The sequence below is a fragment of the Phaethon aethereus genome, assembly GCF_964289735.1.
Source record: "Phaethon aethereus genome assembly, chromosome: 16".
Taxonomy (NCBI): domain Eukaryota; kingdom Metazoa; phylum Chordata; class Aves; order Phaethontiformes; family Phaethontidae; genus Phaethon; species Phaethon aethereus.
In genome coordinates this window covers 9,633,498-9,660,946 of record NC_138592.1, presented here as the reverse complement: position 1 = coordinate 9,660,946, position 27,449 = coordinate 9,633,498, and the positions used below count along the sequence as shown (strand labels likewise).

Sequence of the window (27,449 nt, the reverse complement as noted above, 5' to 3'; positions counted from 1 at the left end):
TGGGCCCGCCGCGCAGCGAGAGGCGCAGTTCACCATGCTGGGGTGCATCGGCCCGCCTCCCGCAGCTCGCGATTGGCCCGTGGCCTTCGGGGCTAAGCGGTGTGCTCCCCTCGTTGGCTTCCGCTGCTGCCAGTCTTGAGGTGGCGGGGAGGGGGAGGGGAGCAAGCTAGTCTGAGGGTGGTCGGTGCTGTTCGGGGCTTCACCGCCGCGGACGGCAGCCCGCGCTGCCCTCGGCTCGGCGGGGATGGGCAGGCAGGCCGACTCCTGGGCCCGCCTTGCGGGGGCCGCAGCCGAGCCGGGCCGTCGCCGCCTGAGGCAGCGTGAGCGCCGCCGCGGGGGAGGCGTAGTCTGGTGGCGGGCGGGACGAAGCGTCCCGGTCCCTCGGATAACCTGCCCAGTGGCTTCAGGCCGGGACCGGGGAAGCGCCGGGGCGTGCAAGGCTGAGGTGGCGGGAGGGGCCGGGCCGCCCCCGTGGCAGCAGAAGCGGGGGCGGCCGCGCTGGTAGCCGTCTCCGCGGAGAGGCCTCCCGCACCTTTTGGTCCGCAGGGAAGCGGCGAGAGTGGGCTCTGAGTCGTGTGCTGGGGCCTCGCACCTGCTGCCGTAGCCGGTTGGTGCTTGTCTCCCGGCCGCGGGGTTCGGTGAAGTGGAAAGTGAGGGTAACGATCCTCCATAGCAGTCTGATATAAAGATAAAATTCTCATAAACCCCAGACCTTAAACAGCCTTAGGCAGGTAGATGGTGTTTGGTAAGTGCTGTGGTGAATGATTGCAGGAGCAGAGTTCTCTGAAGTTCTTCACCCTGTAAGATTTGGAGGACTGCTGCTTTTTGTTCGGTTTTTTCTTTTTCTTTCCATAAGTAGTCTGTCACTAATTTGACTAAAGTAGTTAATGCGTTAAGCATATTTGATGGGTTTTCTTCTGAAGAGGTGGTCTGAAAATATTCTCATTTCCTGCGGCCTTTTCAGGAGGCCTGTGTCACAATATTGCTAGAGTGACATGATGCTTTTTGCTAGAAATGCCACATTTTGTAGTGGAAAACAAAACAAGAATAGCTAGAGGAAGAGAAAGAAATGAGAGTAAGCAGGTAGCAGTTGAAAATATTTATCCTTTTGTATGATGGACTGAATAATCATTTCAAATCTTTGCATTTGGCCTTCAGAGTAAACTCACAGTCAGCTTGAGGTATATGTTTTTTTTATGTGGGTTCCCGTATTATGTACGTATGTGAGGCATTTATAAAAGGCCATTCAGTCTCCCCTTTCAGTTTGGTTTCCCGTTTGAGTCAAGTTTAGTCTTTGCAAGTGATTTGTGCATGGGTTTGCGCCTCAGCCTTACAAACGTCCTTGGAGCAGATTTTTAATTATGCAAGATTTGAGTATTGGTTTCAACATCATAGTAATGATGCGTGAGGCCGTTTTGTAGAACAGATGAGCCAGCTATTATTGGTGCTGTTTGCTTATGCTGTACTTTATTGGGATCTTGTTGGTTGATGTAAATTGGTGAGCAAGACTACGGACAGGTAAACCCCCAAAAGGGAAGGGGGTGAAACATGAGAGGCAGGACTCTAGGTGGATTTTTACTTTTTGCAAAATGTGTTGGGATCTCAGTTACTCATTAACATTCATTTAATTAAAGAGGATACTGAAGAGGATACTGTTGCTGTCTCTTTTAATTATATAGATGCCATAGTTAAAGTAAAAATTGTGTCATTAAAACTCACTGCCTTTGCAAGTGTGCTTAAATAGAAACAATATTTATGGCACTGATAGTCAACATGAAACAAATCCAAAGTGGGACAAATTTCAGTCTATCTTACTAATTAGAAACTCCAGAGAAAAAATAGAAATCTTTGCTTCCTCATTACTTCTGTAGTGAGTGAACTGTGCTGCTGGTGGTAAGAAAGATGGGCAGAATTGATTATGATATCCTGAGCAACAACATGTCCATTAAAGTATGTCTTGCTGCTGTTTTTGTGTTACTGTAATTTTAATTATTCCAATTAAAGCTGTGAAGTTAATATATCACTGCGGTAAGTATGAGAATGCGTGTGGGAGCATTACTAGAGTGCAGTAATTTAGGCTTATTGCACAGTGTTATTCTGTAATAAGTATTGCAGTTTAAATTAACTCCCACCCTAATCGAAGTTAATTTTACAGGGTGGACAAACCCTCTGGCCTTGCACTTTTGTCTCATTTTTTTAAAAATTCATTTTCTGTTGAGAGTGTACTTTGATGAGTATTTATTTTTAAACGAGCCTTGACTCTCCAATACGCTTTGAATTGTTCTATTTGCAATTATGTAGGGCAAGACTATTCAGCTTTTTCAACCAGGAACAGGTTTCTGGGGCTGGAAGAAGTTCTCAACAGCAAAAACAAACTCCTATTGTCCTGAAAGGACGAGAGATCATCTTTTGGCTGTACCTGGTTCATGGTTTGCTGGATGTGTGATCCTGTTCTAGCAGTTTGGTTTCAATAACCTAAACAATAACAGTTACATGTAGTTGAAGAAATCGAATGTTTTGTGCTTGGTGCACGCTAGCTGTTGTTTTATTGAATGAGGCATATAAGATAGGACTTATATGAGGTATAGTCAAAAAGAGCTGATGCGGAATATAGTTTTACATATGTGTATCTTATAGGATAGATTTTCTGATCTGTATTTATAACAAAACTACTTGTGGGTTGTAGGTTCTACCACAATGGAGCTGAGTGATGCCAATTTACAGACATTAACTGAGTATTTAAAGAAAACACTAGATCCAGATCCTGCTATAAGGCGCCCTGGTAAGTGATTCTCATGAGTGACCAAAAAAGTTTAGTTTCTTTTTGGCTCTTCTGTCTGTATATAGCAAACTTCAGTGGATGTTTATGCAATAACCTCTTTGCAGAAGTTCTCAGTATCCTTTTAAAACAAACAAAAAACCCCAAAAACTAATGAAGGGTGGATATAAATACTAATTTATTTTGTTTCTTTTTTGTAATTTTATTTTCCTGTATTCCTGATTTTTTTTTTTTTTGCACTGTTGTTATTTAAAACAGTGCTGCTGTTCACAATAAACCAGGATTTCTATCAGTTTATGGCTTTTAAAAACGGTGAGGAGGCAATATTTCAACATCCTGCTTTGAACTTTTGTTAATAGCAGAAGCATTAAAGAGCTTAGTAGTGAAGAAGCAACAGTTCCTTTTGTCTCTGTTTCTGTTTTTGTGAAACTCTTGGGAAGTGTTCATGTGTTGATTATTTTAAATAGACACTTGAGAAATTGTAAGAGTTCCATTAGAAAAATCAGTTCAGCTTTTGCTAACCTTAGTATATATTGTCTTACAGCGGAAAAGTTTCTTGAGTCAGTTGAAGGAAGCCAGAATTATCCATTGTTACTCTTAACGCTGCTGGAGAAATCACAGGAAAATGTCATCAAAGTTTGTGCATCTGTAACATTCAAGAATTATATTAAAAGGAACTGGAGAATTGTAGGTATCCTAATGGGTAGTTGTGCTAAGATTTAATAATCCTTTTAAGGTACAATAAGATATTCTACAGTAACCTTGGAGAATGTGTGTATATCTGTACTTTGTGAAATTAGATCATTCAGACCACAAACACAAAGTGTAATTTACTGATGAGCGTCTAAAACCTGGCCCACTGGAGTCCATTCTATTAAAAAGAACTAGAGCTGGGTGATAAAATAATGAACAAAAAATTTTCCCTAATATTATATGCGTATTTTGCAGAAACACAATGTTTAAAGCTAATTTAACTAACAGTGATATTATTTAAACTAAAGTGATTGTGAAGTGTCTATACACGTGAGCTGACCAATTCAGCCTGTATCTATTGTCATAGTGCTGCAAACATTTCCAGCCAGCACCACAGCTGAAAGTGATGATACTAGCTTCTCTTTCATGTAAATGCTGCTGGGGCATAGAATACTGTGTGACAGTTTATTTTGGTGGCCTTGCCGCTTTAGCACTTAGAAGTATTTTTAGGCATCAAATAGAAATATTGCCATTTAATGCCATTTTATCCTTTGTTTTGAGGAGGTTAGAAACATTTTTGATTCAGAGCTTTCAGCATTTGTGAAATTTAATTTATGGTAGAAATTACTACATTTGATGAGCTCAGCTCCTGCAGCGATGAGAGGTTTTAATTGATTTATACAATTGTTTATACTTTGTCTCACTGAAAGTACTGTTTGTATCTGAAAAATATCAAATGTGTAATATTGCTTTACTACAGGGAAACTGGTAAGTATTTCATCGTTACATCTTAGGTGGTACCTATTTGCAAATTTGCATGTGATTTCTCCCCTCCCCCCCTAATATTAAGACGCTATAGCAAATAGCCTAGATCTGGTTATGTTTGATAAGATCAGTGCATTCGGTCTGGCATGAAACTTCTAGAACTTTGTAATACTGTATTCTTAGTAATTTCTCCCAAATTGCATCTTTATCTGTAGTATATTGTAAGTAAAAATAATGTTCTGTGTTATGGAAAATTTGTAAGTGGCTTCTTTTTTTTTTATGGATTGCGATACAATTCAGGATGAGACCTTGTTTTGGAGTAGGTGGAGATGCTATGCAGCAAGTGCATCCAGAGGACTGTTACAATTGCTGTGTGGCTTCAAGCACATTGTTTTGTCCAAAATTGAAGCTTTCGTTTCAAGAGCAGCTGTATGAACCTAAAATACAGCCCTAAGGCTAGCTTACCTGGATTGCATGGTTTAATCCAGCAGCCTTGGACCGGACTGATACAAAGCACAGTGGAAGTAAAAGGGTTTTGCCTACTCAAGGAGTTTGAGTTTTTAGAGGCTGGAGAGCTAGATATACAGGGGATATCATCTCTCTGGAGAGAGGGAAGAGTTTGCTTTTTTTAAAATTTATTTTTAAAGTATCTACAGAATGCTCACCTATGTGCTGCCTCTCATGTCTTGTAAAAAGGTCTCATTTCTTTGTAAAAAAATCTCAGAAGTAACTCCATAGTAGGATTTGTTGTTGCTGATCTCTCCACCATCTTTGTCCTCATCTGTCTAAGTGCATGGCAGTGAGTCCTGCCTCCCTGCTTGGAGGTTGCCTAGTACAGTTATTGCTGCCTTTCACATCATATAAACTTGTAAAGCTCAGGTTTTAAGATCAGCTTCTTTTTATGGTTTTTAATGTATATATAATGATTCCATATATTCTCCTGATTCAGTGCAATGTGATAGAAGGAGAAAAGCAAGTTATTCATGTCCTATTTTTGTAACTGCTTGTTTATAGCTAAATATAACTTGAAATTTTGAAATTAATAAACTTTTTTTTAAGTTTATGGGAAGATGGTGAAAGGGAGGTAAGAAGAAGGGTAGTAGTGCCATTTGATTTAAGCATCTTAAGGTCATTGAATTACTCTCTGGTGGTGCTTACCTCTTAATTGCTGGATCATTTCTTGGTTTCTGTACTTTGGTGCTGTCATCACAGATGATGTGACTATCAGTGCTGGCACTGGTTGGTGACAAACCTCCTTATTATGTTATTTCTTTAGTAGAAATTTTGTGATTTACTACCACTTGGCACTATTGACTGACTGGACATTGAACTGATTGGTATTTTGAACTTGTATTAGATAACTCTTAAAGGCAATGTTACGGTTTTGATGGTGTAACCTGCACCCATGTTCATGTACAGTTTCTAGAAAGTATGGCTTGAGGCAGCTTGCACAAGATAAATCTTTGAGGTTGGCAGAAGTGAGGACAGAGATGTGGTTTGGTGTGGTCAAAGAGGAGACTGTTGGTTAAAGTCACCTATGTTACTGGCATATGCACCCACCCTTACTATGACTGAATTGCTGATTTGAAAAGTCACTGTTAAAGAAGGAGATACTAGTTCAGGATTTCACAGGAAGATGTAATTTCAGCTTTTTTCAGGTACTACTGTTACGGATTCATTGTAGACAATATCTTTAACAGATCTTCTTAGTTTCTTTAACTATGTAATAGTTACATAAAGCAGTTTAAGCAATTGGGTTCTGAAATGCTGATACTTGCTCATTGCCTAGAGTATACTGATATGCCCATGACTTAATTACTGTTTTAATTTTAGGTTGAAGATGAACCGAACAAAATATGTGAATCAGACAGGATAGCCATTAAAGCCAACATAGTGCCCTTGATGCTTAGCAGCCCAGAACAAATTCAAAAGCAGGTAATGTGTCAATTCCTGGTTATGTCCATGAGACTTTTGTAATATTTTAAGTGTGTCTAGAGGCTCTGGTTATTGGCAGAGCTCAGTTCCCTTACCAATGAGGTCATCCCAGTCCAAGTAACTTGGAGTATATTGTCACAGCTACTTCTGCCTACTCTATTGTTTTTATTATTTTTAAAAAGGCAATTACTGTATAATCTTGTAGCTAAATTCTAGCATTAGGCAGTTAAATATAGTAATTCCAGAAAGTGATACTGCGTGTACACATTGGATTTAGAGTGAGATGTATTTATTTGTGTAGAAAACTGCTAGATATTTATCCCAATGATTTTTGAAGCTGACAAGAATCATAAGCATTTTTCTTAGATATTTGCAACATCTGGCATGACTGCTGTGTTTTTTATGTAGTGAGGAGCCTGCTGTTATATCATGTAATAGTTGTGTTTCCTTTCCAGTTAAGTGATGCTATTAGTATTATTGGTCGGGAAGACTTTCCTCAGAAATGGCCAGACTTACTGACAGAAATGGTGAATCGCTTTCAAAGTGGAGATTTCCATGTCATTAATGGGGTCCTTCGCACTGCTCACTCTTTATTTAAAAGGTATTGGAAATAAGAAAGTTAGTATATGGATGGCAAATTTCTGTTCAAGTCTAAATTTTTACCATAAGACTTAATTTTGTAGATTTACAAAGTCTACAGTTGTGGCTTCTACTTACACTTATTGACTTTTTAATAAGAATTTAAGTGGTTGTCAAATTGTACACCTTGCATGGTATTGAACTATGTTGTTTAATTCTTGTTTACTTGACCATATTTATTTCAAGGTTCAGCACAAAAAATTAATTGTACGCAAGTTAATTTGGTAATAAATTTGAAGACTGTATTCTATTCTTCACGTGTTTCACTTGTCAGGTACCGCCATGAATTTAAGTCAAATGAATTATGGACAGAGATCAAACTTGTTCTTGATGCCTTTGCTTTGCCCTTGACAAATCTCTTTAAGGTATTTCCTTTTGAATCATTTCTAAAACAAGTTTAGCATTCTGAATTACTTGTTGTGAATGCCTGCAAAATGAAAACTTAAGAATAGTTGCTTTGCAACTGTTAATGAGCTTCAAAACAAAGTCATGAAGTGAGACCTGATGGGATTGATATGGGGAGGAAAAGGAACTATATTTTCTAGTTTTTAAAAAGCAAAAGTTACATGACACTTTTCAATACCTCTTGTCAATGTGGTTTGTGTGTGTTACTTGACTGAATCTTATGTCTTTTTCTAGGCAACTATTGAACTTTGCAGCACACATGCAAATGATGCTAGTGCTTTGAAGGTTCTCTTTTCTTCTCTCATTCTAATTGCGAAGCTGTTCTACAGTTTAAATTTTCAGGTGAATCTCCTTGTTCTTCTATATGGATTTGCTTTGGTCTCACAAAGCTGTTATGCTCTTATTTATAGGATCCATTTGAGGCAGCCTTTAAGGCCATGCTTTATTGCAAAAATAAAAGTTGACAGTCTGCATCAACACTGGAGTAAAGGCACAGTAAGGATGGGGTTAATTAACATGTTAGCTTGGCCCTATCTAAATAAAATTTCAAGAAAGTTTAAGCTCTTGTCATAGCAAGGAGGCGTTGTATGGGTAGCTCTCTGAACATGAGCTGTGAAAGACAAAAGTCAAATGCCTGAGTTTGTATTCGCTGTGCTCCTTTATAAATAAGTCTGTATTGACATGAACTCAGTCATGTAGATGAAAGTCAGTTAAAACTAGTAGCTCTATAGCGCTAGAGTAGCAAATAATTCTGGCATCAGTGTGGGGGTTTTTGTTTGGAAATCAGATCTAAATTTCTAACTATTAAATAAATGCACTATATGAAAAATGGTTAAAAGATACTTTGCTGAGGTGACATATTTAGTGTCTCGACATGAACATAAGTCTGTGAAGTGTGATGATCATGCCTTGATTGCTTGGGCTCTTCTTCCATATTGGGCAGAAGAGCAAGCTGGAGTTAAAAGGGAAGCTTGCGCTCTCCTGCTCTGAGAGTAAGAGGCAGTAAGGTTCTTTCTTTATAAAACTGTAGGCTGTATAGGATGTAAGCAACTAGTTTATTTAGAAGCAGTGTATTCCAAAGCCTCTGTTTGGAGGGTTTTCATTTGGGAGCAGGAGGGGGTAGTGTTTCATTTTGAAGATTGTTTTCCACACTTTGTTGTCCCTCAGTCGATTATAAGGTGCATACATACTACTTACAAAGCAGGTATGTTATCTAAGCAGTGCAATTAAAAGGTAGATTTACGCTTTTCCTTCACAGGATCTTCCTGAGTTTTTTGAAGATAACATGGAAACATGGATGACAAATTTCCATAGTCTTTTAACTTTAGATAATAAACTTCTGCAGACTGATGTAAGTACTGCGTAAACCACCTGGTTTGCCTCTGTGTAGTGGAGAGGGTTGACTAAGAACTTGTATCTAACTCTGAACAATCCAATGTTTTCTTTGTTGGGTAAACAGGGGAATAGAATGACTATAGGGAAATGAGGCTTAAGAGAAGTTGCTCTGTTGTCTAAGAAATTTGAGGTCCCGTTCTTGAAGTTGTATCTCAGTTACAGTATACCCAACTGTGCACAGAAATCAAATTACAGAAAATCATTAATGAGTAGATTCTTTTGAGGACATCTGCTAAAGTAACCTGATCATTAGAGAGTCACAGTGCTCAGGTTTTTTCTATACCTTTCAGCTGGTTCATGCACTATGTTTTAGAAAACAGGGTATCTTGAAGAACTTGAAGCAGCTGAACATAGAAGGCATGACATCCCTAAGTACTTCAGTTTAATTTGCTGTCTTTGTCTAATTGTAAGAATTAGTAGTTTCACAGGTGAAAGGTGAAACCAAGGCATCAAAGTTCAAATTAATTTAGTGCATGCTTCCGCATTTTAAATGCTGATGTCTTCCAGATACAGTACAATAGTTCACCACATGATGGAGCCAAAGCAGCTCTATAAATAATTTCTTTACAAAACATAGGGAGGCCTATTAAGTTTATCCTGTGCTATATTTTCACAGTTGTTTTAGGCTAACACTGCTGCTAAAAGAAGCTTTGCCACTCTTTTCTCTTGTGCCTGTAGGCTATTGTGCAGCACAGACATTCATGCAGCTGTGTGCTGAACTGAGTCAGGAAGTGATAGGCATTAAAACTGAAAGGTGGGGACTGGGGAGGGGAGAGATGGACCTGGGGTGGTGTTTGGTTGTTGGGGTTTTTTTAATTGCAGCTCAATTTCACAATTCACTTTGCTTTGTGGCACCGCAAGCATTTGTGCTGGTATGGGGAAGGGGAGGTAACTTATTTACAACTATTCCAATTTAAAGCAGCGAGATACGATGTCTTCTAAGCATATTTTTTCAATACCTTGTATTGTATTTTTCCTATTACATTTGTGAATTAATTTCATGTCAAACTATCAGGTCTAAATGATTTAAAGTGCATACTACTTTTATTTGAATGTAGGTATGATTTATAACGTGCAGGACAGTTCCAGTGCAAATCAGCAAAATACAGTAGTTCTAGGGATGTGAGAGGGATTTCTGTCCCCTATTTAGAATAATAGTGTAAATATTTCCTTCAAATATGTTGATACTCTTAAACATCCAAACTTCAACACTATTTAAGTTCTTAGTTTTGTTTTATGTGAGGATGAAGAGGAAGCTGGATTACTGGAGCTCTTGAAATCACAAATTTGTGATAATGCTGCTTTATATGCTCAAAAATACGATGAAGAATTCCAGCCCTACCTGCCACGTTTTGTAACCGCAATTTGGAATCTGCTAGTCACAACAGGCCAGGAAGTGAAATATGACTTGGTAAGTTGTTATAAACTGATCTTGTCAAGTTTAATAATGAATTATAAATTGTTCAGTCATGCTAAAACCGTATGTGTTCTGTTTGTGTTGTTCTAGCTGGTTAGTAATGCAATCCAGTTTCTGGCCTCGGTATGTGAGAGACCACATTACAAGCATCTGTTTGAAGACCAGAATACATTGACAAGTATCTGTGAAAAAGTTATTGTGCCCAACATGGAATTTAGAGGTAACTTTTTGACATTTAAGAGATTTTTCAAAGACAGAGTAAAATCTAACTAATTGTAATGATAACATGGCTTTGCATGACTAAATTGAGGATTACCTCTTGTATACTTTAGTACTAGATTCAAAACCAAGTTTCTAGAACAGATTGCTGTCCTGTGGGCTTTGTAGAATTGTATGGATATATCCAATAATTTTTCTGTCTTACTGGGATCTCAAATAGAAAAGTATAGGAAGTCTAGTTCCTGTGCCACCAATAACTTTTCATGCTTAAAGCGAGTGTAAGAATAATTCAAAGAGTCTGAATAGGCATGGCTATCAGGCTTCCTAAATTGTAATATCTATTTCTCCAAGTTTTGATGGTCTCGCCTTGATCCTAGTATCTAAAATGCAGTGAAGATGTATTGCAGGGATAAGAAGATTCTCTCTCTTAAGTCTCAGACTTTGGAAGCCTCTTTAAATACACTTACTGTTGAACATGTCCTATCTTTTTTTTCCTTTCTTTTTTTAAAGCAGGAATACATTAGCTTATGAGTATGAAAGACTAATTTCCGGGGCAGCAGCAAGCTAAACAGGCTAGTCTGGCTGCATATTTCTGATTAATTTCTATTAATGTTATAGAAAAGTACTTGGAAAAGAGAGCAAGTTGATAATAATACACCTTTTTACCATAAAAAACAGAGACCTTAGTATTTAAACTTCTATGTGGTTTATATTTGCAGCGGCTGATGAAGAAGCATTTGAAGATAATTCTGAAGAATATATAAGAAGGGATTTGGAAGGATCTGGTAATCCACAGATTTATACTAAGAATACTTGGTCTTTAAGTATAGCTTTAAAGTGCTGAAGCAATTTACTGAAGCTTTTATATCTTATTTTTTTAAATTGGGAATGTTTCCCCCTCTCCAAGAGATTTTATCGAGTTTTTGATCAAGTTTACTGTCATGATGTGCCCATCACAGTGTCTTTTTGTTTTGAACAATGTGGTTTGTAGGGTTTTTTCCTTAATTGGATTGGTATGTCTCCTGCACTGCACACATTCTCATTTCAGCAAATATAGCCTGTAAGTCAGTGCTGAATAGTGGCCACAGTTCTGTATTTGGTTCCTATGTCTAGAGGTTTAAATAACATGGAGAGACTGTGCCTGTATTTAGTGCTCTATGATGTTTAAAATGAAATTTTGACCGGTGTTGCATACAAATCTCTGATCAAGCCAGTTGGACACCAGCCAGCCCTTGTATGCCAGCACTGTGTTCAGACCAATACGGTAACTGTCCTGAAAACACAGTGCTGTGCTAACATGGCTACCTGATTTTCTGATTGTAGCTGTCTGGTCTTCAGCCAGGTCAGAGCACAAATGACCCAAATCTAGATCTGTTTGGCAATTCTGTATATGCTGTTCTGTGCCACTAACAGTTTACTGACTGACACTTTTAGATTAATGACACTTCATAATAGATTTAGGAAATCATTGTATGCTTGCAGTGGAGGACAAAAATTGGAGGAAAATGTTTTTGAATTTTTTTCAAGCAAACGTTTTATCATTCTTAGCCAGGATTGGCTGCATTTTGTGTATTTGTGAAGCTTTTATTTGTTAGCTACTTCTGCTTTTAAGAGAATTGAGGCAAGAAGTATTTGTGTTCTTCAGAGATTACTTTAAAAATGTACTCTATTGCATTTAAATTAACTTGCTTTATTTTCCTTCTGTTACTTCTGTTAGTATACTGTATTAAAGGCCAGCTGACTTTTTCTTCCTGTCTTGAAACAAGGGATTTTTACAGTTTGGGTTTGGGGTTTGGTTTTTTTTTGTGGTTTTGATTTTGTTTTGTTTTTACCAAAATGTACTGATTCAGTGTGGTGGGCCAGCAGCTAAGCACCACACAGCAGCTTGCTCATTCCCCACCCTGCTGCATGGGATGAGGGAGAGGATAGGAAGAGTACAAGTGAGAAGACCTGTGGATAGAGGTGAAGACAGTTTAAGTGAAAGAGAGAGGAAGAAAAGAGAAGGGCGGGGGGGTGGTAGTAGTCAATGACTTGCCACCTCCCACAAACAAATACTGAAACTTTCTTTAGAGGTCAGTAAAACCTGTGAATACACATGCGGCATTAGTGCGTGTCCATTCCTCTTTATGGTGCACAAATAGTCCCTATTTTGACAGTAAGTAAGGTACTTAAATGTGTTCTTACACATCAATGTGGAGGATTGCAATAATTAACATAAGGTGTGGCTGTAACTTGAGAAGCTGTATATTACTAATATATTTATTATTATGTTATTAATATGAAAAGCTGTATACTTTCCCATATCTAAAGAATCTTTGGTTCTCATGCAGATATTGACACCAGGCGCAGAGCAGCTTGTGATCTAGTCAGAGGCTTGTGCAAATTTTTTGAAGGGCCTGTGACGGGGATTTTTTCTGGATATGTTAATTCTATGCTGCAAGAATATGCAAAGAGTCCATCTGTTAACTGGAAACACAAAGATGCAGCTATTTACCTTGTTACGTCTTTGGCATCCAAAGCTCAAACACAGAAGGTACTTTCACATTCTACTTATTTTAATCCATTTACATTCAAATATTACAGTGTATATAAGGATTGAAGCAATTCATCTTATGCTGCTTCAGAATGAGGGTAACTGTATTTGTAGTAGTTTAATGATGATGAGGTTAAAAGTTGTCCACTATATAATCCTATCAGGGCTGTTAATTTGGTGGTATCTGGTCTTCAAATAGATTGGACAAAGTTAACAACCGTGTGTGACCTTTTGGCACATCTTATTAGTATGTGTGAAGCAGCCATAAAAAGAAACGAAATTGGCTTGGGTCTAGAACCTCTGAGCTTTTAAATGGTACTGAGCCAGAATTTATAAGCTATGGAAGGCCAAATTTAGCTTTACAGAAGAACATCAGAAGTGTTAAGCAGACTAGAAGGAATCTAAGTGACTCTTACAGTTCTTTTCATTATTTCACAATTTTTCCCGTTATTTGAGTGTTTATGATTTGGAAATGGCATGTGAATGCTAATGATCTCATTACTTGTTTGGGAGAAAGCAACTATTGGGCTGGATACATGGAAAAGCCACACCTGAGCCAAACTGTTATTTGGAAACAGTAGCATTGTATCAGTTGTCCTACAGAACAGATTGTAATATACTAATAAATATTTTAAATGTTATTACAGTTCAGATCTCAGTGCCTTTACAAGACAGATTTGAGGGAAACGTAGTAAAACATGTACAGCATCTTCATGCAATTTTGCTGAAGGTTCTTAGTCTTTTCCTGAAACTAGCTGTATACTACTGCGCAGCAATTGCTAATGATAGTGATGTGTGATCTGAACCAGTCTTCTAGCAATTAGAAAACAGCTAAGTTGCACGTCTTTCTTTTATGGTATTTTATGGCAAATATGGGATAACATCACTTAGAACACTTTAAATACCCATCTGAAAAGCCAGTTTTAAAAATTAGTTGCGTTTTTCATAAGCGAAAACTAAGTAGTGATCATTTTGCTGCACCAAGACAGAATTGGCGTTTGAGTCCTAAACTTTTCCTTTTTAAAAGACCTATCTCAAAAAAGTATCAAGTTAGTAAGCTGATATTGTCTGTCTAAAATTTTGGTTGATTATTACTGTGTTACTGCTATTATTCCTCAACTTGGAGCTATAACTTTGAACCTCTATTGAGCTGAAACGTAGGCACTAAAAACATTAAGAAAAAGAAATTGGATGGCTTTCTGCTAAAGATGCAGTTTCAAAAATCCCATCACATGCATGCACACTTTAGATTTCTTTTATTAAAAATACATAAAAATGAGTAAGAAAACTAGGTGAATGGCAGCGTCTAAAAACAGAGTTGGTTTGTTGTTTCGTTTGTTTTTTCTAGCATGGAATAACACAAGCCAATGAACTTGTTAATCTGACAGAATTCTTTGTGAATCACATTCAACCTGATTTAAAGTCTGCTAGCGGTAAGTTGACTTAATTTTGATGTGGCATTTTTTGTGATATATTTACAACCTGACAGTGACCATTGTTTCTTAAGGCTCAAGCACATATAGATCAGCTTAATTTCTGATACAGAAGACTCAACACCTGGTGCACAGGAAGTAATTCCATTTGGCTGGCAATGAATGAGCTTTTAAACAAAGGTGGATTACCATATGCTCTCTGCAAGATCAGAGCACGTACATACATGGTTGCTATCGGCTACATGCTTAAATGTGTTGAATCAAAGAAAGTTGATTTTTGTATTTGAGACCTTATGGCAAAAATCTCTGGTATACAAAACCCTGAGAAGTTAAAATACTGAAGGTGAGGTCACAGCCTGTATCAGCCCATATTTTGAGATTGCAGATGTCTAGATTTAAGCCACGCAATTCATTTTATGCTTCAGCAGTTATCTTACAAAATTTGTAACATAGTGGGTTGTCTCGGAATAGTAGTTGGAGGCTGTTAAAATCAGAGCCAGACAGGGAAATATCATGTGAAAGAGTTGGACTGTACATTTAATGGTATTGGGATGTGATTTCTACCTAAAACTGAGATCCTGTCTAAGAGTACCCATACAGAAATGCAGAAACTAAGCAACGTAGAAAAACATTGTGTGTATTATTTTTGAGGGGAAAAAACATGACTTAATGTCACCTCTATATATAGTATATGTTCAGTAATCACATTTATATGAGAAGTATCAACAAAATCTGCATATTTTTCTATTGCAGTGAATGAATTCCCTGTGCTAAAAGCAGATGGTATCAAATATATCATGATTTTTAGAAACCAAGTAAGTTTTTCTTTCACTCTTATGGTAAAAGCATATTGTACTTTTGTTACTCTATACTTGCCAAGCCTAATTTATCTTACTTGGCCATATGTTAACTCAACAGGTGTTTGATAGTCATATATAACACCTCATGCTGAATTTTTAGTTTTGAAAGTAAATGATACTGTTATAAATAGCCAATTGACATGTCTATATGCTATCCATATGCTATGGGAGCAGTGAACGTCTTAGCATGCTTAGGTCTGTGACACACTCAGACTCTTTCAACTGAATGTTAGTCTAAATATACTTGACTGCTCGTATCATTGCAGTAGTTGTTAGAATACAGCAACTTTGTCCTTTACCTTTTCTGATTTGCGAGATGCAGTAAGAAAATATATTGAGTATTATTTCTAAATTTTAGATTACTTTTATTAATCTCTTAGGAAATAGCTGTGGTTTTTTTTTTTTAGCTTGATATTTTTTTAATTGCCTGTTAGGACAAAGTAACATGGAAAAAGAAATATACATTAGAAACATACACCCTTACAATCAAATGTAAAATTGATATTTGGGGGAAGGTATGCGGGCGATGACAGAAGTAGGTACCTCTTGGTTGTCAAGGTGTAATTTAGCAAATGAAGGAGCCTTCTAAGATTTCTTCCTCTGCCAAGCTTTCAGTTTGTAGCTGATGAGCTCAGAGTGGTTATGCTCTAGTGTTGAACCATCTGTATTTTTATGTAACATATGTATAATTTGTTGCTATACTTTTGTAGGTACCTAAAGAGCAACTGTTGGTATCTATTCCTCTCTTAATCAATCATCTTCAAGCAGAAAGTATTGTAGTCCATACTTATGCGGCCCATGCTCTTGAAAGACTGTTTACCATGAGGGGGACAAATAATACTACCCTGTAAGTTTCCAAGCAGAAATAAATTCATTGCTACATAGGCTTTTGTCCGTTAAGGATGACAAACGTCTGTACGGGATCTTCTATTTCTTAGTATTACAGTATTGTAAAATGCTTGAAGTTTGTGAATATCTTTCATCACTAAAGAGCTATGTTTTATTTAACAGCATTACAGCTGCAGAAATGGCACCCTTTGTAGAAGTGCTATTAACAAACCTTTTTAAAGCATTGACGCTTCCTGGCTCATCTGAAAATGAATACATTATGAAAGGTAAATGCTTTATGAGTTCTCCAATATAAGGGTAACTTTGTTAACTTGAGGTGAAGGCTTCTAGCTACAGGCTACTGAAATGTTTATTTGAAAAAGCTGATTTATGCAAACATGCTAAAGTGGTATGTACAGCCTGTAGTAATTTACCAGGCTGTGTTAAGTCATTTTTGACTGAATTTATGGTACCAAAGAGAAACACTAAACATAATAGTATCGTGACAAATTATTTCTCAAATGGTAGTCTTTGTAGTCAGGACAGCTACCTGAGCAGGGTCAGTAGAAGATCTTGAGTGGGTTATGGCTAATAGTATGCCAAGATTTGAGACTTGCCCAAGATAAATGATGGTGTTTGCAAAGTTGCTTAATCTTCTGTGGCCCATCTATAGAATGGGGATAACGAGGCTTTGCTTTATCCTTTATCATCATTGTAGATTGATTGCTCTTGCAGCAGGTGCTCCTTCTTACTATATCTAATTCCCTGGGATCCAATTTAATAGTAAAAGGTAAAGGATTTAGGCATATGATGGATGATAGAAGTGTATGTCTGTCTCCAAAAGATAATACTTTCAACTTATTTGCAGCCATCATGAGGAGTTTTTCTCTGCTACAAGAATCCATAATTCCATACATCCCTTCTGTCATCACACAGCTTACACAGAAACTGCTGGCTGTCAGTAAGGTAAAGTAAACAGGCTGTCTGAGTGAAATGTTCACTTTTTACCTTTTAGAGTAGTAGCAGTCTTTCTAAAGACTTATGTATACCTTGTTGTTCATGATCTGTTAGAATACTGTAAATTGTTCAATATTTTCTGACAAAAATAAGTTAAAACAGCCTTACAGTGAAGTACTGTCTTTGTTTTAGGACATACTTTCAAATCGTTCTCCCCTGCTCTCACCTGAAATTTGGAAACGGCATATGAAATCTTTTTGCAATGCTAGTTTGTTATAGTACATTTGTTTGTGCAGAGGCCACCATTACAATAACCTGTTTTTCTCACAACTCCTTTTTCTTTGTTCATGAAGCTTCTGAGGCTAATATAAAATTTAGGCACTGAAATGAAGGATTAAATTAAATTAAATAAATTGCCCTCCTGCTTCTGGTGGGTAAAATTCTTAGTGTTTTGCTCCAGCTGGACTAATATTCTTGGATGTTGGCATTAGGGAATGCTTTAGAATAAGTTCATCAACTCTCAAAGAAAACTTCTATTATGTATAGTTTAAACTTAGCTGCAGACTATGAGAAGTGGTCAATAAAGAATAGACTAGATACTTACATGACCAAAACCCATTTTTTTTTCCAGTTTTTGTTTTGCGATACTTTTAACTGCTTCCTAGTTTATGTAGAGCTTCTGAAACACTTGTTGTCTTTTAAATATTTATAAAAAACACCCCTCCTTTCTGCTTTAAAGGTTTTTATGTTTGCTTTTATCTATGGAATTAATTTATTTAGTATATTAATAAGTAAGTATCCTTATTCCAAATTGCTACTGTAGACTTCAGTTGAAATAAAAAAATATATTTTGCTAAGTGACTTGGCTGCAAGTTTGGGTTGATTTATCTGTTTATAACTTGTTTTTAGAATCCAAGCAAACCTCACTTTAACCATTACATGTTTGAATCAATATGCTTGTCAATAAGGATAACATGCAAAGCAAACCCTGATGCAGTTGGAAGCTTTGAAGAGGCTTTGTTTATGGTGTTCACTGAGATACTACAGAATGATGTGCAAGGTAAATGAAAATCAGTAAGTGCTTGTGCTCTCTCTCTACTATAATTGGTTGTTATCATTTACCTCATGGCAGTTTTTCTGTAACGCAGGAAATTCAAGTGAGAATGCAGCATGTTCGCAGTCCTAATAAACACTTTTAGGAAGCATCTGTGTTTTTCCATAGGTTACATCAACTGTGTTAACTTACTTTTAAAACAAACTGTAAAATACCTAACAATCACTACTCCAAAGCTTGTTGTTATTCTTAATTAATATTGCCTTGTTTTCTAGTAGTTTGTTTACCATATTCTGAACATTAACAAATAGACAAAGTAGACGTTGTACATATGCATTGCTTGCAGATTTTTGGAATAATTAAATTTAGGAAGCGATACATTTCTCCAAGCTTCTATTTGTTGGAATCTTTGTATTAATATCATACAATTGTAGGTTCAATCAGTAGATATGTAGTTCCTATGAATTGACTGTGACCATATTTGCTGAATTTCTAAATGTCATTGTTTCTTTTCCAGAGTTCATTCCATATGTGTTTCAAGTGATGTCCCTACTTCTAGAAATGCATAAAAACGAAATCCCATCGTCCTACATGGCATTGTTTCCTCATCTACTTCAGCCAGTATTATGGGAAAGGACAGGAAACATTCCTCCTTTGGTCCGACTCCTGCAGGCTTATTTAGAACGGGGTGCCAATACGATAGCAAGTGCTGCTGCTGACAAAATTGTAAGTTTGATTGATTTAGTCACAGTGTATGCCTCTAGACGCGTTGATTTAAAATTAAAAATTATGAGGAACTTTAGTGAATAGATGGATTTGTGCAGAATTTGTGATTGTGCTTTAAATTAATGCTGCTTACATAGACAAAAAATACTACGAATGCAGGCTGGGTGCTTTTCCATTATGTCAATAAGAAATCCTAGACTGTCATGCTTTTGTCAGTTGAGATGTAAAATTCCTGCACTTAGTTTTTGCAAGCAGGTAAGTTTCCACAATTTTCCAATCTTGTTTGCCTTGTGTTGAACACTGTGGATCAGGGAAACTCAGAGGTTCTGTTCAGAATAGTCTTCAGATGAGTAAGGAGAAGCCAAAATGTCAGGAGGTCTGAGGATTAGTGAATTCAGTGTGAGATTTATTCTGCATACTTAGCTTCTGTTATTTCTGCTGCATGATCTGCTATAGTCAGACTTGATTAGATAATACCATTGATGAAGCAGACATGCATGTTCAAATTGGCTTTGGTGTTCGTTTGATCAAGGTTAATCTTAAGGCTCAAAGGAACATCACTTGATCCCGATAGAAATCTGTCTTCCTTGTCCTTAACTGCAGAAAGAGAGTTCTGTTTTAGGTTATGAAAGCTTTTGCCTTGGTGTATGCCTTAGATGGTAAGGGCAAACTTTCTGGTAGGTCACATATGAAGAACTGTTGTATAGAGTTTTATATTTGCTTTGTACAGCCTGGATTGTTGGGTGTGTTCCAGAAGTTGATTGCCTCTAAAGCTAACGACCATCAAGGATTCTATCTTCTAAACAGTATTATAGAGCATATGCCTCCGTGAGTATGAGTTGAAATTACATTCAAAACTAATTTCTGTAGACTTTAATATTTGGTATGTTTGTACACTTTTTAGTTGATGTTTAACAACCAAAAAATGTCACATTTATAAGTAAAATGGGTTTGAACAGTTCTATAGATGTTTTCTGTGAAGTGACATTAGTAAAATCTTAGTATGGGTAGAGTAACTGTTCTCTTTAAATTTCCAGTGAATCAGTTGACCAGTACAGGAAACAGATCTTCATTCTACTATTCCAAAGACTTCAAAATTCCAAAACAACAAAATTTATTAAAAGTAAGTTCCTTGCTATATAAAAAGCTTCAGCTCTGGTGATGTCAACAGTTTAGAACATGCAGCTGTACTGAATAAGTATCCTGTGATGTCCTGTGATTATGCAGATGAAGGGATACTTAACATTGATGTTAACATCAATGACTTGCTTGAAATTATTTGTGTCATCAAGGGTGGTATATAGGGCAGTTGCTGCAGCAGATGACACTTATTTCATGAAAACTGAAGAAATGGGACTAAAATAGGGGAAAAGACTTGTGTATTCCTCTTACTTTGTTACTGTGTGGTATCATTAATTATCTGAAAGTGTCTCTATTGAAACTTCACTGGTATTAGTTGAGGATTAACTCTCACAGAACACAGTAATACTGGCCCCACTTTCTTTTGTTACATATAGTTGTGTTATTACTGTTAAATACTCTGTGCATTTGTGTCATTCTGCGTAATATGGCTTAAGTTACTGATAAGGTTTTATGTTAAACTACTAAAGCTGTGACAAGTTATTGAAATACAGCAGGAATAACCAGAATACGTAACAGGAAGATTATTCCCATACTGATTAAATTATTTTAATGATACTATCACTACACAAATTATGCAATGTCTATTACTTAATCCTATAAAATCTTATTAATGCCATCTGATAGGAGCAAGAATGATAGGATTGCTTGTAATGGTCTTCCACAAACAAAATTTCAGTGGTGCTTTTAATGCATTGCATTTGTGCTCTGGTACAAAGGCCAGGCAAAGGGGTTCACAACTGATCTGAAAAACTGCATTGCATGAAGTTTTCGGCTAAAAGCATTGGAAGCGTTATTTTGGTCCCTGATCTGCGAAATTTGCAGATAGCTTTTCTAATGATTTATAACTGCTGTAAGGGGGAAAAGGAGTGAATCTTTTCTTAGTTGTCTTACCATGATGTTTTAGTGCATTTCGGTACATGAAAAGATCAGCAGTTTTTAGACAAACTACAAGGCAGCAAGTTAATATACCTCACTAAAACTGGACGTTTCTAAAGATCGCTGTTTCTATTCCCTTGAAAAACTTATTAGAATGTATTTTGCTACTGACTCTAAAGCTATTCTTTTGTTTTCAAGTTGAGTTTTAATTTGACCTTTTTCTTGTTACAGGTTTCCTAGTCTTCATTAACTTGTACTGCATAAAATATGGGGCATTAGCTCTGCAGGAAATATTTGACAGCATACAGCCAAAGTTAGTATGATTTTTTTTTTTTTTTAATTTAAGACTGTTGTGTTATTTTCATCTTGTAAAGTAGTTGTTGTCTCCTTTAGCTAAAATGGCAAACTGCATTTGTCACTAATTTGACTAGCCAAACGTTTCTTCTAATGTGGTTGATTTATTTGTTTTAGCAGTTTTTCTGATTTGCTGCCCACAGTTCCTTTTTGATAGTTCAAGATACTGATCTCCTAAGCAGACCATAAAAAGGAAAGAGTGACATTTCTTTCTCACTTTGTGGAAAACTTGTATGCTTAAATTTCTACCAGGCATCTACTGCAACAGGGCAGCATTATAACAAATTATCTGGTTTTCTCTTTTTCCTAGTGCCTCATATTGTTTCTGGTTTTCTTTGGTCACTGTGAGGCTGATAAAGCTTTCTGATACTTTTTCTGTTAACGTCATAATAGGATGTTTGGAATGGTTTTGGAGAAAATAATAATTCCTGAAATCCAGAAAGTGTCTGGACAAGTTGAAAAGAAAATCTGTGCTGTTGGCATTACAAAAATATTGACAGAATGTCCTCCTATGATGGACACTGAGTACACCAAGCTGTGGTATGTAGAACACTTCTTCAAGTTCTGTTAGCAAGGCTATTTGACTTTTTGAAAATGTGATCTATCATCAAACTACATTCTTCAGATAAACTCCATTGTGATTTCTTCAGGCTTACTGTTGTTGTGATGCTGAATTTCAGGCTTTTCATACTACCTTCTTTTCTCAACAAATAAAACTATTTTCAAAGCAGATGCCAGAACTGGTTTGAGATTTTTGTGATGGAGGTAGCACTGACTGCGCTAGCGAGGACTGTGTTTAAGAAAATATACAACTTTCTTTTAGCTTGTATTCTTTCTGAAAACCTAGGCCTGGTTTTGTCTTTTAACTGTTCTACTCGTCAGGGGACCTGAGCATAGATACTTAAAACCTGACAGAGAGGCAGTAAGATCTTAGCTTGACAGTAGAATTTTGGGGAGAGCTATCTGGGCAGATTGTAAGCAGCAGTCTAGGATGTCAGGGAGCCTGAATTTAATGACAATAACTGGATCCCTGAACTAGAACTTTTTTTTAATGTACTTAGGGAAAAGGTGTAATCTGGAAAAGAATTGCTTTTCTTAGGTATGTTTCATGAGAATTTGACCTGATAAAAAAACAGATACATTCTTCATGCTTTTAATATGACCACCATACAGACGCACAGTTCTTCAAATCCAGCTTAGATTGGGCACTTACAATTTCAGTAGCAAGTACCAGCAAGGGCTAAATTGTGAAGTGTTCTGAGTAATTTGAACATTCCTGTAAAATACACCCTGTCCTAACGTATTTTAAGCAATGCAATTTTATCCTCCCCTCTTTACATATAGGACTCCTTTGCTGCAGGCCCTCATTGGCCTCTTTGAGTTGCCTGAGGATGACACTATCCCTGATGAAGAACACTTCATTGACATAGAAGATACTCCAGGATATCAGACTGCATTCTCTCAGCTGGCCTTTGCTGGAAAAAAAGAACACGATCCTGTAGGTCAAATGGTGAACAATCCTAGAATCCATCTGGCACAGTCTCTTCACAAACTGTCTACAGCATGCCCAGGCAGGGTAGGTGGCTTTTATACATGGCATGCTATCACTACATTCTACAGAGAAGAAATGCTTCTTTGATAATGGGTCTCTTTTGCTAATGTTTGATAATTGGCAAAATGAAGTATTTCATAACCAGAATGCTAGATATTGCTGTCTTTTTAATTCGTTAATGGAATATAGCTTTTGTAAGGTTTTTTTTTCCCCTAGTAACCTTAGAAAGGCTGTATTTTCACCTTACTTAATTTAACAATAAGATAAAATATGCCATTTCTTAAATGAAAATTTATCCACTTAGAAGTACGTAACTAATGCTTGTCTCCAGTTGTTTGTACTCGGGAAATTCCATGCAAGTCATGTTAAATTTCAACAAGTTAGGTTTACAGTTAACTATTTTAACCCATAGTGTCTTTGTTTTGTTCAAGATTTTGGTAAGTAAAGGTTGCCTGAGAGATCTGATGTTTGCTGCATTCAAATATTTGCTTTAATAACCAAAGGTTTCATCTACTGTTCTTTTATATTTGATCCAGATAAGTGGTATGTAAAGCTCTCAGCATCAGGAATTGTAATTCCAGCAACTGCTTTCACAATGAAAAACTGCTGCTCTCAGGATGTTGTTTGACTTCGTACCATATGTTGACACAGTGATTAACAGGATATAGTGGTAGTTTAACGTATACACACATTGACACTTCTGCTCTATCGTATGTTTTAAGGTTCCATCAATGCTGAGTACTAGTCTGAATGCAGAAGCGTTGCAGTATCTCCAAGGATACCTCCAAGCTGCAAGTGTGACACTGCTCTGAATTGCATATATTCCACAAGCAAGATCAAAAGCTGTTGTTATACAGAAGGTTGACACTGACTTTTTTTTTATAGCAGAGCTCAGACAAAATGAAAAATGCTACTTGAAAATGTATTGCCGAATCCATCTTGTAAAAGATAATGTGGCTTTAAGCAGAAACTGAAAGAATTTGGTGGTTTGTGTACTCATAGATAAAAGGTGGCTAACTTCCATTCCCAGTTTAATTTCAAAGGGAATAGTCATAGCGGTTTGTTATGGGATTTATTTGAAATCTACATCTGCAGTGTTTGGATAACATTTTGAAATGTATGGAGAGCACTGGCTGTAGAAACTCACTTCGGTCACTAAAATTCCTTTTCATTTCGATGTTGTCCTTTGTATTTCTTTTGTCTTTCCTTAAACTTTATCTAAATTGTGAATAAATAAGAAGTACTTGTTTAAAATGCCTGTCGCTGTGCGCTTACTGTTTTAGAAGAACATAGTTGGTTTAAAAAAGATAATGTTTTGAACTTAGGATAGCATATAAAATAGTGGGACTGTGAGGATTTTTCTTTATCTTAAGGAGTGGTTCAAATACATTGTAGGATCATATGGAGCAAATCTAAAACTTTGGAAGAAAATCCAAAGCTATTATCACACTTGATATTCATCAACAGGAGCACCCCTTCTCTCTGAACAAGACATGTCAGTATAGCGCAGTAAAAGCGTGTAATACACCCTCTTAGAGTGGGTATCAGTCTCCAAGTGGATTTTCAGTGATGTATTAAAACTGAAGCAGTGATCTTAGAGTTAAGTTTATCTCAGATGTTCTGCCTGTCTCCTCATAAATATACTGATTAGGTTTGGTAGCCTTGAATTCCAAGTGCATCAGTTTACCTTGTAGTTATGGCTATTTAAGTGACTAGTTAAATGCTTAAGCCTTACTGTGTTCTTAGATGGCTCGAGCACCAAACTACTAGACCATAGGCTTTTAGAGCACTGGTACTTCAGGGATATAAATAAATGTAATTATAGAGACTGAAAAACTCCTGAATAAGAGTGAAGTCGCAGACTTATGTGATATTAAGCAATGTCATACGTGACAGATTTTTTTTTTTTTAGTTGTTCACAGAAATTCTGCAGATGACTTGAATTAGGACTGTTTTTTTGTAGTTAGAATGCCTATTGAAGTTGGGCCTTGTATTGAGAAAGTTACTGAATTTACTGAGGGTGACTCGTAGGGCAGAATCAGCTGTCTTTCAGCTCTTCTTTAGTATCTGTGGCTGCCATGTGAGAGTGCATGCTGGCCATACCTCTTTCTATATAAAGAAATCAGTTGCTTGTTAGACAATGGATTTAAACTACTAAGTGCCTAAAAATGTATTAACTGTCAGCATCAACAGGTTTTCTTGAGCCTGGTCTGTAATGCAGTGTCAGACCCTCTTGAAGTGAAAAGGTATGAAGTGAAAGCAGTTCTCCAGAGTGAAAGAATACAGTTGTGATAATGAAAAGCATCTGCCTTAATGCTGATGAGAGAGACTGTGATGTGTGGTGTAAGTTTGCCGAAGCGCCTTCCAGAATGAATTTCAATAGACAGGCTGAAACCACATGGGAGATGTGTGACATTTGCAAGGAACTGAACGCCTACCTCGAATGTCAATGTTAATTGAGCCATAGTCATTCAAAACCTGCAAGCCAAAAGGATACTCTGAACTCTCTCTGCTCTGCAGCTTTTTCTTTCTCCTTGGATAATAGGGAGAACAATTCTACAGAGAACTTGTAGACCTTTTTTTCCTGTCAACCTCAAAGAACCAAAATTAAATTGGTACTGGTGGTCATGTAACAGTAACTTGACATGCTACCTTTGCATCTATTCAAGTAGACAGCCTGTGCATGTGTGCTAGAGAACCTTGTGCTGAATTGCGGTTCTTCAGCACGATGCAATATTAAGGGGCTTGTATTAGATCATCTTAGTTCTGCAGTTCTAAGCAAAGCAAGATTTCTTTAGGGGACAGGTTGCTGTACTCAATATGTAACTAAGTGCACAGCTGTTTCTTATCTTACAAGTACCAACCATAGATGGAACTGGATGGAATTTATAACAGCAAGCCAGAACCGTTTGGAGAGGCAGCCAAAGAAAAATTGGCTCTTGTAAATGCAAAGTTATCAGTGAATCTTGATGTTCACTACCTTGCACTTCCTCCAATGTGTGACATTTTGTTGTTGGACAGACATTCTGTGTGAATAAGTGCCTAAGTGACTTCAACAAATACTAGCGGCATACTTGTCCTTTACTTCACTCAGAGTTGAATAACTTGGACTTGTAGACATGGCTGTGGCACCGTTAGTGACATGTTATTTAGTCCTGATGTATTCTGCAGATTACATAAGGCATGCAAGTGTTTATATAGAGCACTTGCCCTTTCAGGGAAATGAACTTTTCAAGTGTAGCACAGGCAAGCAGATGCATCTCTGCTTTGGATTACAGGCAAATGTTACTAGCAGTGCCCTCACCTTCATTTAGTTGAAGACCTTATTGCTACTTCTGACACTTCCCATTCTCAAGACTCAGGAGGCAACACAATGTTCCAACTATATTTATCTGTTAAGTTTAGCGGAAACTGATGCAAGCAATGTTGTAACAGTTTTGTCACCTTTGCTGAACTTTTCTAGGCCTTCAGTGTATTCCAAGTTAAACAGGCAAATACCAGCTTCTTGAGAAAGCTCAGTCTGGAAACACCTGGTATTAATGGATCTTTTGAGGACTTGGGAACATCTAATTCAGTGTTAGACAATTAACTCCTGCCCATCACCTGAGATAATAAGTAGCCAGTTCTCCTTTGCAATTGATAATGGTAGAAGACTATTCAAATCCAATAGGAAAAAGACAACTTGCTCCTTTTTGAGTATGAAATGGGTAGAGGGACACATGTGTTAGGATCTTTTGACACCACAGAATGCTAATCTACTGTCCTTCTTTGGTGCCTACTGACTGACTTGTGGTTGTCAGCTTCTAAATAATGTTCCGAGGCTTTTGTAGCAGAAGAAATACCTTATTGTTGGTTTAAGGAAAAAAAAGACAACCCCACTCTCAAGACCAATACATGTTCTTGTTTTCTTGGGTTGTGAATGGGCTGCAATACTACCAGCATTCCGGCAATGTTGGCAGCACATACTAAAGTGAAGTTCTAATTCTGTTTCTTCATTTCAGTATGTGCTAAGATAAGAGTTGTCCTCTCTGAGCCAGACGTTTCCTTCTAAAATTCTCTGATGAGGCCAGAGCATATTCTTTCTCTGCTGACTACTTCTTTCATAAAACTTGATTTTCTTTAGGCTCTCAGTAGCTTGCTTGAATGTGCCTTCTGTCCAGTTGGTCACAGCAATCTGTTGGTCTGGTCACAGCAATCTATTTGTTCACAGTTCTTCACCCTTCCCTGAAGTTCGCTCATTCTTGTATGGAAAAGGTTTATCATTCAGTGAGCTTCCCTTTATCAGTTCCAAGACTGCATGCTACAAACTGTCAAAAATGCTGCTGAAGTGCTGGTGAATCACTTCGAAAACATTTTGACAAAACTGGAAGATATTTGCAGCACAGCATCTATAAACCTGCACTAGGTTTATAATAGATTAACTAGATAATAAAAACAGCTTGGCTGTAGCAGTGTGGAGATCTAGGCATACAGCTGTATTTGGTGGAATAAATTGTCTCACCTGATGAACAGAGCTGTCTCTGCCCGACTGTGCATGGTCGCTTGCGGATAGCTAGTTTGGATACAGCTATACGTCATGCTCCAGAACGGCTTGGCAGTTTCCTTGTCCTGAAGCTGCCCAATGTCAAACCTTGATTTTTGTCTTAAAATAGCTTAATCCTTTCTTCATAGAAAAACAGTATTTCTTAATACCTGTTACCTGTTTTGTGGAGTCCTATCAACAAAAAAAGCTGAGAAGAGTCGTGCATGTTCTTTTAGCCCTCAGCAGAAGTATTACAAAGACACTGTTTCCTGTTTCAGGCATTCGCTTTTAAAATTCTGCAGTTGTTAACTGACAGGCATGACTTCTCTGTGAAAATGTGAATCTATTTATAAATCTACCTAGC

General features: G+C 37.2%; 1 protein-coding gene across 2 annotated transcripts; it reads left to right on the top strand.

The window, feature by feature from the left end:
- Positions 1 to 2,691: 2,691 nt before the first annotated feature.
- CSE1L (chromosome segregation 1 like) lies at positions 2,692 to 23,375 on the top strand (the record flags this gene model as incomplete). 2 transcript variants are annotated; one of them, XM_082007284.1, is made up of 24 exons in its annotated part: positions 2,692 to 2,782; positions 3,324 to 3,466; positions 6,071 to 6,172; positions 6,628 to 6,773; positions 7,086 to 7,176; positions 7,451 to 7,558; positions 8,475 to 8,567; positions 9,855 to 10,022; positions 10,119 to 10,248; positions 10,967 to 11,032; positions 12,578 to 12,780; positions 14,129 to 14,213; positions 14,967 to 15,028; positions 15,784 to 15,920; positions 16,085 to 16,188; positions 16,770 to 16,867; positions 17,768 to 17,918; positions 18,430 to 18,638; positions 19,369 to 19,466; positions 19,676 to 19,761; positions 20,889 to 20,970; positions 21,405 to 21,551; positions 22,356 to 22,587; positions 23,286 to 23,375. In XM_082007284.1, the coding sequence occupies 24 exons, from the start codon at positions 2,698 to 2,700 to the stop codon at positions 23,373 to 23,375; spliced, it is 2,916 nt and encodes a 971-aa protein (XP_081863410.1). The 2 variants fall into 2 exon arrangements, with proteins under 2 accessions (XP_081863410.1, XP_081863409.1); XM_082007283.1 differs by lacking the exon at positions 9,855 to 10,022 and having other exon boundaries at positions 2,698 to 2,782.
- Positions 23,376 to 27,449: the final 4,074 nt, after the last annotated feature.